Here is a 12,342-nt window from a genome sequence, read left to right on the forward strand (position 1 = left end):
TCAGTGGCTCTGTTTTCTATTTTTATGCAGTGTTGGGAATCAAGCCCAGGTCTTTATGCTTGGACATGACAGGAAAGAGCGCCACACCCCACCCACACTTTTTCAATAAAAAGTCAAATGGTAAATAGGGTACATGTGGGCTCAACAATGGAAAATGTTTTCTTGGGGAAAAGTGTCTGTACTGAACATTCAGACTATTTTTTTTAAGTTTCCCAAATAGTATACAGTCACAACTGTTACAGTGTATCAGACTAATACATCAATGCTGAACTGACACAGTGCACTAGAGTCTAAGTTACTTTGTAATAGGAATGAGAAATCACACAGAAATGATAATTTTATTTTATTTAAAATGAAATTTTTTGTGTGTTTGTATGGCTGTTTTGCCTGCATATATGTGTGCCAGGTCAGAAAAGAATATTGGATCTCCTTGGACTGGAGTTACAGACAGTGGTGAGCTGACATATGGGTGCTGGGAACCAAACTCTACAAGAGTAGCTGGTGCTCTTAACTGCTAAGCTATCCCTCCAGTCCCTATTTTATTTTAGAAACAGGGTTTCAATATGTAGCAGAGGCTGGTCTAGGACTCACAAAGTAGCTAAAGCTAGCCTTTAGCTCACTGCAAGCTTCCTGCCTCAGCCTCCCAGTGGAAAGGAGATAAGAGGCTGGGAGAGTATAATAGGCATGTATAATATATATATATATATATATATATATATATATATAATGGTAGATAATAGTTATACAATAAACATCTGAAAATTTCCGAGAACAAATTTAAATAATAAAAATACTTTTAAAAGGAGTTGTGGGTATGGCTGAGCAGTAGAGTGTCTTTCTAGAAGCTACCACTGAGAGGCTGGAAGCATGGCTTAGGGGTGGGGCTCCTGCCAAGAATTGGGTGAGGGGTTGGGGGAGTGGCTCAGTGGTAGAGTCCCTGCCTAGAATGTGGGGGCTCTGGGTTCCATTCTTACCATTACAAAAAGCAAAAATGAAAGTAAATGAATACACATGAAGATGTGTGTAGGTTATAGGCAAATACTGCACCATTAACATTTGTTATTTTATTTTGTGTGTGTGTGTGTGTGTGTGTGTGTGTGTGTGTGTGTGTGTGTATGTGCCTGAGTGTTTTGTATGTTTACCATATGAATGCAGGAGCCTGGAGGCCAGAAAAGAGCATTGGGCTCCCTAGAATTAAAGTTTAGTTGGGGAAGCCACCTAGTGTGTGTTCTGGAAACTGAACTCAGGTCCTCTGTAAGTTCTCTTAACCACTGAGCCATTTCTGCATTCTCCAAAGACACTATTTTATAGGACAGGCTTAAGGAGCCCCCAGTTTGGGATCTGATAGGGCAATGAATATTGGGAAAATCCCCTTTGGCTCCGAGGGATGAATGGACGTTTACCTTTACAGGTGTGGTGGATTGAATGAGAATACCCCCCAAAGCATCATGTGTTTGGACACTTGGTCCTCAGTGGTACTGCTTGGGGAGACTTAGGAGGTGAAACTTTAATGAAGAAATTATGTCACTAGTGGTGAGCTCTGAGAATTTAAGGACTCCTGCAATTTCTGGTTTTCCCTCTCTGCTTTGTGCTTGTGGTTCAAGATGTGACCTTTCAGCCTCTGGCACCTGCCACCATGCCTGCTGCTTACTGCCATGCCTCCCGGTCATGACAGACTCTCATTCCTCTGAAGTGTAAGCCTAAATAAACACTCTCTTTTGTAAGTTGATGTGGTCATGGTGTTTTGTTACAGCAACAGAAAAGCAAACTAATATGGTTGGTTGCACTGTTGTAATCACAATTAGATAACACAATCGTCCCATCAGGAGAGTAGTCACTGAAGGTAAATAAACACACAGTCATGACTGTGTGCCAGTAAGAGTTTACTTACAACTTGGCCCTCAGATTGGAGTTTGTAACCAATGATTTGGAGGGATGCCTGGTATATAGTGTAACTGAAAAAAAATCTTAGGAAGTTTGAAATAACAGGAGGAACTAAGTGCAGGAAATGTGATCCAAAAAGAAAAGCCAAAGAATCTCTGCTTCTGGTCTGTTTTTTAGGTTCCTTAGATGTATGATAATCTTGTGCATGAAACCCAAGATATACAAGTGGGTGGTCCCCATGGAAATGGGGGCTACAGGCTTTTTGCAGAAGTATAGCTAGAGCAAATGTACAGGGTAGGGGTAGGGCTTGGCTCACCCATGCAGGCAGTGGCTGTGGCATCTGGTGTATACCCAGCTTGGCAGTCACAGTGGAAGGAACCAATGCTATTGATGCACTCGCCATGGTGGCACAGGTCAGCAAACATGTGGCATTCATCCACATCTAGGGACAAGCAGGGCAGGGCAGGGCAGACGTTGACTGGCTGTCTTGTTCTCCTAAAAGCGCATCTTTTCTACCCACAATCCCCCCCAGGCAAGGTCAGTCTTTTTTTCCTTTATTCTGACCACATGGATGCCACCCTCAGGTTATGGGTCAGTCCTGAGCCAGCAGGACATGCTGATAGAACCTCATTCCACTGAGTGCACACACACACACACACACACACACACACACGTATATACACACATTACACACACATATATACATACTCATACACAAATACACATACACACATTAAGCACATATACACAGACAGACACAGACACAGACACACACACACAGGGAGTAGTCACACCATTGTAGCACAGCCACATAACTTTAACATGACCTCAAGGACACTTACCTTGGCCCTCGGTGCTATAGCCCTTGCCATGGGGGCAGAGCTCCCTGTAGGCGGAGGTGCCAGGCAAGGGACAGAGCTCACAGTGGGGGCCCCAGCCTCGGCCGCCCCCACAGCAGCACATGACTTTGGGCACAGCCTCACCACTGCTTGACCGATTCTGGCACACGGCCTGTAGCACCTCAGAGAAGCAGAGGCCCCGCCGGATATCTGCAGAGAATTGGTAGGAGGGGTGGGCAGAAAAGCCGCTTTGCTCAGGACCTCCTTCTCTGCGGTGCCTGGCAGCCAGGCCTGTGCGTGTAGGGGCATCTTCCTATTGGCATTGGACACTGTAAGGCACCCTCAAATGAGGTAACACCCATTTGCCTCAATGGACTGGGGCCAATACACCCAAATGTCAGTGTTAGCTCTGGGATATCTTATGAAGGCTGGGTGGCCTCTGTGAAGGACAGTGTCCTTGACCACAGTGAAAAGGGATGATTAAGAGGCATCAGGGAGGCAGGGGAACAGGGCAGGAAGAGTTGATGCTGGGGACAGAGGAGAAAAATATCAGGGCAGATGATGTACTCACTGCCAACCCTGATGACCTGAGTTGGATCCCTAGGACACACAAGGTAGAAAGAAAGAGCCAGCCTCCACGCAAGTACCATGCATGGCACACTTGTGTGTGATGGTCCCCACACCCTCAATACTAACAAAGTGTAATTAAATAGAATGAAAAATAAGATCAGAGATAGGTGGGAAGCATGGGCTAAACACAGACTGGAAGTCTCTGGTGGTCACTCTGGAAAGCCAGTTCAGGGTATCCCAACCGCTGAGATGGGGCTTGGGAACAAAGATGCTGAGTTGGCTTTGGGGTAAGCTAGTATTGGGGGTTGGGAATGGGGCATCTAGGAGATGCATCACATCTGGCCTGAAGCTAAGGGATGGACATTATCCGTGGGGAGGAGAGAAGAGGATGTGAGCAGGAGTGAGCAGGTGCCTGACACAGAAGATGCTCTTAAGGTCACATTCTGGGTTCAGGGCTTAGGTTGTTGTGGGAGACCCAAGGCGAGATCCTTCTGGGGTGACTCCTCTAGGGCTAGAGGAGTCATGGCGGTGGATGGGAAAGAGGAGGAGGAGGAGGAGGAGGAGGACACTCTTCTACAGAGTGTGTGCAGGTTCACGCATCGATATTGATAATGGTACAGCGATTCCCTTCATGCCTCCTCAGTGTTCCTGAGCTCATCCCCACCTCAGACCTCCCAAGTCTCCATCCACCTTACTTGTCCCAGGTTACACTCACCATGGCACTCGGTGAGGGCAGGGCTGGGATGGAAACCCTCATCACAATTACACTGGAAGCTTCCCACTGTGTTGATGCAGCGGCCATGGGCACACAGGCTGGACCGGGCCTGGCATTCGTCCTCATCTGAGATGGGAGGGATGAAGCAGGCCAGAGGGGGAGGCCAAAGCTCCCAAGCCAGTTGCCCTTGGTCTTAAAAGGTCCCCCTTTGCTTTGAACTCTCCCCTCCACGTAGCCTTCCCTGTGCCCTGGAAGCACCACATACCTGTGCATTCCTTCCCAGAGGGCAGGGGCTGCATACCAGTCGGGCAGATGCAGACGTAGGTGCCGATGAGGTTCTTGCACAGCATGCCTCGGGTGTGGCAATCCTGAGACCCATCTGCACACTCGTCCACATCTTTGGATGACCAGGGATAGTGGGTAAATCAAGGCCATGCCTTCCACAGCTTGGCTCTAGACCGGAGGAGCCTAGATCCCATCCCCTAGCAGCCATGATGAGCCAAGGTGTCCCCCAGAAGATCATGTGTTACAAACTCAATTCCTCGTTTTCTGGTGGTGGTATTTAGAGCTGGGGTCTTTGGGAGGCGATGGGATTAGATGAGCTCATGAGGATGGGGCTCCCATGATGGTATCAGTGGTGTTGTAAGAACAGACCTGATTTAGCACCTTGATCTGTCTTGTCTTGTGATGTCTTGTGCCATACTGTGATGCCACTTGGAGACCCTCACCACTAGTACCAGGCTCCTGGACATTCTAGCTACCAGAACCATGAGCCAAATATATTGCTATTAGTGTGTGTGTATGTGTGTGTTATATACACATACACTCATAGGTGTGCATATCCATGCACACGTACAGAGGGAAGAGGAGGCTGTCAATACCGTGTTCTGTCACACTCTGCCTTATTTCCTCTAGATAGTCTTACTGAACCTAGAGCTAAGCTAGCAGCCAGCAAGCCCCATGAATCCTTCTGTCTCTATAGAGCTGGGGTTAAAGGCCTTCATGTGGCCACACCCAGGTTTTGAGGTGAGTGCTTAGGTCTGAATTCAGGTCCTCATGCTAGTACAGCAAGTCTATAGCAAAAAGTTACTACTTCCCCAAAAAGAAAAAAATACTTCTTCTCTAAAACCAAGCCCTACTTCATGCCCTAGTTCAGCTGTCTGCTCTGAGAGCTTCCTTGCTGCTCACTTCTGGGGCTCAGTACCACTTAAAGACAGTAAACTGAAGTGCCAAGACCACATCTGGATCTGGTCAAAGTCAGGGCCAGTTTTGGTGTGATGTTCCTACACAATGGGGAGCATAAGATCATTGGTGGGGAATCAGAGAGCCCTACCCATTGCCAGTCTGTGCAGACCGTACCTTGGCACATGGCGCCATCCTTCCTCAGTGTGTAGCCAGCTGGGCAGGTGCACAGGTAGGAACCCTCAGTGTTGTGGCAGCGGAAAGCACAGCGCAGTGGATTCAGAGTGCACTCATCAATGTCTGTGGAGGCCAGCAGAGGTTTCATCTGTGCAGGCTCTCCATGGGGTACCCCGGGTACCTCCTGTGGATTAGTACTAGAGACTCCCTGTTATACAGCTCTGATCCTGCTCAGGAAGCATCATGCATTCACAGGTCAGCATGGGAACAGGCTCAAAGCCATCAGTACATTTGAAACCTCCAATGACATTGGTGCAAATGCCTTCCCCACAGGGCTCTCCAATGGAACATTCATCTGTGTATGGTTGGAGATAAGTGACGGGGACATCATCACTCGAAGAGAGCTCTCTACCCTAAACACTGTTGTGCGTTTGATTTTGACTGACACAGGTTTGACAGGGCAAGATTTGTGGCACCTCCAGGCTGTCTGTGGGTATATGTTCAGAGAATGAGAAGTTGGAGTGACTGAAAGAATGAACAAGAGAGTGTATGAATGGGCAAAAGGATTTGGGGAACACATGTGTGAATGAGTGAGTAAGAGAGTGAATGAGCCAGGGGACAAATCAATGCATGAATGATGAAGGGAGTTGGTGAATGAATGAGTGAGCAAGGGAGTAAATCAACGATGGCATGAATAAATGAGTGAATGAATTAGAGAGTATATGAGTGACTAAATGGGCAAGGGACGGATGAGTACAAATCAACAAATAATCAAGGGAATGAATAAATTAGTTTATGAACAAGTAGATGAACAAGAGAATGAATGAGTTATTGGGTACATTAGAGAATGAATGAGGTAACATAAGTAGTAAGGGGAGGAAATAGAGGAATGACCAGAGGTTTCTTAGAGTGACAAAGATAAATTGCAGAGGGCTGGAAGACCTGATATGGCAGACCCTCAGTCTCCAGTCTGTCAGCCTGAGTTATTATAGGCAGGCTGGGGTATGGCTCACCACTGGGCCTATGTTCCCTGAACAGCTGATACTGGCTAAATTGAACTGTAGGCCCTGGGGCAGGCATTCGTTTCTATTTCTCACGACACTCACCAACACAGTAATGCCCGCTGTCGGAGAGGGTAAAGCCAGGAGGGCAGAGGCATTGGAAGGTCCCAGGACTGTTGGTACAGGTGCCAGACAAGCAGAGGCTGGGATCCTGCAAGCACTCATCACTATCTGCAGAGGCAGGGATTCGAGCTGAGATGGGGCAGCACGCAGCTCCAGCAAAGCAGGCAGGGTCTAGCTCTGCAACGCGAGACATCGTAAACGTGGTAGCAGGGTGGGGGCCTGCGGTGTGTCCCCTGCTAGGTGGGCAGTGTGTATGTGCAGGTATTTCTCAGGTGTCTTCAGAGTAGGGGTCACAGCCATCTTCTAAATTTATTTCTATGCCTTTGAAGTGTGCGTGTTTGTGCGTGTGCACATGTGTATGTGGGAATGCACCTATGAGTGCGGGGGCCTCTGGAGGACAGAGGTATCGGGTCTCTCTGGAGATGGCAGTTGTCAGCTGCCTGGTGTGGGTGACCGTCCTCTGCAAGAGCAGTATGCTCTCTGCTGAGCCACCTCCCAAGGCTCAGAAGTTCATCTACGAAAAATGTTGGTCATGCTGGCGCACACCTTGAATCTTAGCACACATAAAGCAGACGGGGGTAGACCTCTGTAAGTTGTAGGCTGGCCTGTTCTACATAGACGGGGGTAGACCTCTGTAAGTTGTAGACTGGCCTGTTCTACATAGACGGGGGTAGACCTCTGTAAGTTGTAGGCTGGCCTGTTCTACATAGACGGGGGTAGACCTCTGTAAGTTGTAGGCTGGCCTGTTCTACATAGACGGGGGTAGACCTCTGTAAGTTGTAGGCTGGCCTGTTCTACATAGAGAGTTCCAGGATAGCCAGGGCAACACAGTGAGACCTTGCCTCAAAAACAACAACTATTACACTTTTATTTATTTTGCGTGTACATGTGTGGAAGTCAGGGCAACCTACAGGGGTCAGTTCTCTCTTCCACTAGGTGAATCCCAAAGATCAAGCTCAGGCTTGGTAGCTAGTTCCTTTACCTGCTGAAACATGTCACTGGTCCAAGTTCATCATTAGAGACTTAAAACTGGGCAAAGTTAATTGAGCCTAAAGATATTTTGCCTGTACTAGTTGGAGTTACCTCATGTACCAGGTTCGCCTAGATAGAATGAATTAGAAAAGACGAGGCTGAACTGGTCTAAATGAGTCCATTCTATACACAATAGCACATTTGCTGAAGCCAGAATGCTCCAAGTTAGCGCAGGTTATACAAGGCTAGCCCAAATGGAAAATGTATCATTGTTGGCAGGTCAAGCCAACCCAGATTGTGAAAGGTTAGTACAAATGGAAGACGGGATTATCAGCAGTTGCATCAGACTAGTTCAGATCATGGCCAAACTGAGCCCCCACCAAGGTGGCACACTCATCAGTGCCTGCAGAGGGGGAATGGTAAGCTAGAGTCCCCTGAACCCCAAGGTTATTGAGCTTTCCTTATATTTCTGCCCACAGGCTAATCCACCTACTCGGACTAGACTAGTTCAGGTTATCCTATACAATGAGACTAACCTGATGAGCTAAGATCAAATTAGACTAATTAGTTTAAAGTACATGAAAAGATTCTTGTGGGTGAAAATTCAATGGAGTCTCTGAACACAGTGATACTCCAAACCAGGAATATTTTATAGGGTTCACAAAGAAGCCCCTGGGCCCTGAGAGAAAGGCCTGAGCTATCCCCAGGACAGTTCTGATAATCACAGAGCTGTGTTTGGTGCTGTGCTGTGGGCATCTACACTCTCATAGGATGGTGGACACTCACCAATACAATGACCACTCTGCACCTGGAAGCCAGGGGGGCAGATGCACTGGAAGGAGCCTTCCAAGTTCTGACAGGTGCCTGGCAGGCAGGTCCCTGGGCGGCTCAGACACTCATTGATATCTGTGGAGGAGAAAAGGAGGGGAATTCAACGCCAGAGAGGAGGCTGAGTGCTCCCTGAGGTATAGTCAACACCTTCAGGTTACATGGGGGACAAACCCTTCCAGAGACAGTTTTGGGTTCAAGAGAAAGGCTGGGGCTCCGGAACACAGGGGCAGCAGAAGAAGGAAGGGTTCTTTGCTCTTGCTGGGTTTATGGACCTGGAGGGATGCAGGTAGCAAGATTTATGGGCCACTTGTAGGTTCCCTCCAAGATTTCCATACCATCCACTCCGTACAACTGCCATTTGTTATCTCATAACTTTCCCATTTGCAAGACAGCCTCACCCTGAACTATAGTCAGCTCTTCTTTTTTATGCCTTAAAATAAATAAGATGGATGAGTAAAGAGCTCACCAAGTTCAATCCCCACCCGAAGAGCTGTTGGCAACTGCCAGCTGCTGCAGGAGGGTGTCAGTTTTTGTCCAGGATATGCCTCCCCCCAGGTTGCCTGAGCTCTAGCAGATGACCCCACCCCCACTCCCACACAGGCAACAGTGAGTGGCTTCAGTGTGCTTAACAAAGAGCACATGGAGCTGGGAAGGAAAGTAGCGGTCGATGTGCGGGGAGGCGGAGAGCAGGGCACTGGGGGTGGATTTGATCAGAACACATATGTATGTATGAAATTCTCAACTTAAGAAACGCACAGATGTTAACTGGAGCTATGCTCAGTCAAAAGTAGCATCTGCGGGTGTATGCGGAGCAGACTCACTGAGATGGGCACTGGTGCCGAGGGAGAGACTCACCCATGCAGTCCTTCCTGCCGGCTCTGAACTCAAAGCCATCTTGGCAGACACAGTGGAAGGAACCGGCTGTGTTGAGGCACTGGCCGAAGTGACACACTTGTCCCACCAAGATGGCGCATTCATCAGTGTCTGCAGAGGGCATAGGAAGGTCACCATGGATCCCAAGGGGATTGAACCTTCCTTGCATTTCTGTACACAACTAAATTAGCAGGCTCACTTTGATTTATTAAGGACTCATGAAGAGCCTCTACATCTTATCTTGTGAGGTAGGTGCCAATATTTTCTAATATACAATTATGTAATGCTATGAATTTATCACTAAGTACTCAATTAATTTCATCCCACACATTTAGATTTATGCTTTAATTCCTACTTAATTAAAATATACTTTATTTTAATTTACTATTTCATTATTTATTATATATTTTGATTTATTAACTTTAAATTTAATTCACTAAATTTTCTGTAATTAAAATATTTTTTATTTTTAAAAGAATTTTTAATTTTTATTTATGTGTGTATGTATGAACTGTATGAGTTTATGTGAAACACATGTGTGTCGGTATTTGTGGAGGTAAGAAGAGGGTACTGGATCCCATAGAACTGGAGTTACAGATGACTATGAGTCACTGTGCAGGAGCTGGGGACTGAGGCTCTTCACCAGTGACCCCTCACATCCTCAGCCCATTTGTGAGCTCTACTTTTGGATTATCTATGTATTTATGATTAGGTCTTCTCAGAGAGATGAGCCTGCTCAACATACACTCTGTGTTTCAATCTTCAAAACAGCCTTGAGCATACTAGGCAAGCTCTCTTCAGCTCAGTGCCCCTCTGTCTCTGATAATATTTCTGCTGAAGAACTATGTCGTCTGATATTTGTGCCTGGAGGTACTATTGTTTCCAGACAACGGAGATGGAGGCACAGAAGATTAAATGGTTTGCCTAGTGATGCAACCAGTTATATCTACCCCCATACTCTAGGCTTGGATTAGTCACATACTGACCAAATGATTTCATTCCACCGAAGCCATTTCCAACTTCTAGGCCCAAACTGCCTACACAATATCTCTTCTGCCCCAACCTCATCTGTCTACATCAGACTTAGAACTAAAGAAGTGCAGATGCCCTGCTGTGGAATATTCCTCTTGTACACTATAAAGATTTGTCACTCAGATTGGTCTAATAAAATGCTGATTGCCCAGTAGCTAACCAGGTGGGACCACTAAACTAAGGATGATGGGAAGGAGAAGGGCAGAGTCAGGAGATGCTAGCCAGATGCAGAGAGAACAGAAGATGAACGTGCCATGCTAATAAAGGTACTGCCACATGGCAGATGGTAAATAAGGAATATGGATCAACTTAACATGTAAGAGCTAGTTAGTAATAAGCCTGAACTACTGACTGAGCATTTGCAATTAATATAAGCTTTAGAGTGGTTATTTGGGAATAGGTGGTCAAGACAGGAAATGCCCATCTACAATGCCCAGATCTCATTGCAAAAATACCACCAATATGAAAAAAATCAAGTCATTATCTTTTTTCCAAAACCCACCAGTCCTGTAGAAATTTTTACTCATGAAAATTAGACTAATCCCAGGACACAGAATTTAAGAGAACAATCATAAATTTCATCAAAGAATCCTGAAGTTTAAAAAAAGACACAGAGAAACAGCCTCATGATTTAAGGGAAAAGAAATTAAGGAGCACAAACATGTGAGAACACAGAAGAAAACACAAATATAAGCTGATGGAAATTATGAAGATAGCACAGGACTTGAGAATGGAATTCAATATGGAGACAGAAACACTGAAGAGAACTCAAACTGAAGTTAAGATGAAACTGAAAAACTCAGTAACTAGAAAACTCAAAGGAAAGTCTTACATGTAAAATGAATCAAGCAGAACAGAATATCAGGTCTCAAAGATAAAACAGAGGATCTACACCACTCCTTGGCTATGCCCAACGGGCTCAACATCATACTCCACAGATATTTGCTCAACCATGTTCGCTGTGGCTCTATGCATAGTAAGCTAGGAAACTAAAATAACCTAAATGTCCTTCTTCCGATGAATGGATAATGAAAATATTGTACATATGCACAATGGAATACTATTCATATGAAAAGAAAGATGGAGTCATGAACTTACAGGTAAATGAATGGAACTAGAAAAGATCATATTCAGTGAGGTAACCCAGACCCAGAAGGACGTGTTCTCTCTCATTGGAGACTCCTAGCTCCAAATCTTCAGATGTGAGTACATGTTCTGGAGTAACTGAAGAAAGCAGGACAGTAAAAAGGGATCAGTGCTGGGGGTAGGGGAAGCAATAGAAGAGAAGAACAGCAGGGGTACAAGTGATCAGATCAGGGAAATGTGGGGGGACTCTGATTAGGAAGGGGAGCGTAAATACAGAAGGAGGGTAAAATAACAGCAAAGATAGTTAAAAAAATAAGAAATCATACTATTAACTACATATCTAAAATCACTATAATACAAGTGTGTGTATAAGCATACTTATATAGTTTAAATAAATAAAATTGACAATCATCCCTACAAGAGCCCAAGAACACCTAACAAAAGTCCCAGTACCAGATACAAGAAAGCCTTCTTTTGAGTTGTTTCAAGGGCTGTCCAAGAGACTCACAAAACATTTTAGGTCACTGCTGTTGTCCTTTGTTGCCTCCCCTGCCAGAGGTAGAAGATAATTCCCTCTTGCTGAAGACACTATGCATTTCAGACGTAAGGCCCAGACAACCCTCAGCTGGAACTTACTTCAGTGACACCTCTCTGAGGACTAGCTTTCATGGGATCAGAAGGTACCATGCAAGCTTCCAAAGGATGAAGCAACCGGCTGTCCTACCCAGCTATGATGCCTACAATCTACAATGACCAGCATGACACGATAATCCTAGGGATGCAGTAATGGCACACATAGCTTGGTGGTAACCAACGGTTCTCTAATTGGACCTAAGACTCATTCAACAAGAGGTAAATCAGGTCTTGTATTGAAAACTGTCAATAATTCAGTTCCAGTGAAGTCATGAATCTTGGAGGAGAACCTGCAACCACCTCTCTACTAAACCAGCACGATCCCCAATATGTCTTTATATTAACTCACAGACAAGTGTAGTCTTTACCCTTCATCAAGGAAACTTCTTACTGAAAGAGATAGAGACCATTACGGAAAACTACA

At 45.8% G+C, this 12,342-nt stretch overlaps 1 protein-coding gene across 2 annotated transcripts in view; it reads right to left on the reverse strand.

The window, feature by feature from the left end:
- Positions 1–12,342, reverse strand: part of Fbn3 (fibrillin 3) — a 68,478-nt gene that overhangs the window by 12,272 nt on the left and 43,864 nt on the right. Inside the window, exons 20-27 of one of the 2 annotated variants that reach the window (XM_040731506.1) lie at positions 9,150–9,278; positions 8,250–8,369; positions 6,474–6,668; positions 5,368–5,490; positions 4,274–4,405; positions 4,009–4,134; positions 2,727–2,933; positions 2,201–2,326 (exon numbers count right to left, since the gene is read on the reverse strand). In XM_040731506.1, coding sequence (XP_040587440.1) covers positions 2,201–2,326; positions 2,727–2,933; positions 4,009–4,134; positions 4,274–4,405; positions 5,368–5,490; positions 6,474–6,668; positions 8,250–8,369; positions 9,150–9,278 — 1,158 coding nt within the window. The remainder of the gene's footprint in view (positions 1–2,200; positions 2,327–2,726; positions 2,934–4,008; positions 4,135–4,273; positions 4,406–5,367; positions 5,491–6,473; positions 6,669–8,249; positions 8,370–9,149; positions 9,279–12,342) is intronic. The other variant, XM_040731507.1, reaches the window with a different exon arrangement.

The sequence above is a fragment of the Mesocricetus auratus genome, unplaced genomic scaffold (assembly GCF_017639785.1).
Source record: "Mesocricetus auratus isolate SY011 unplaced genomic scaffold, BCM_Maur_2.0 Super-Scaffold_100025, whole genome shotgun sequence".
In the NCBI taxonomy this organism is placed as follows: domain Eukaryota; kingdom Metazoa; phylum Chordata; class Mammalia; order Rodentia; family Cricetidae; genus Mesocricetus; species Mesocricetus auratus.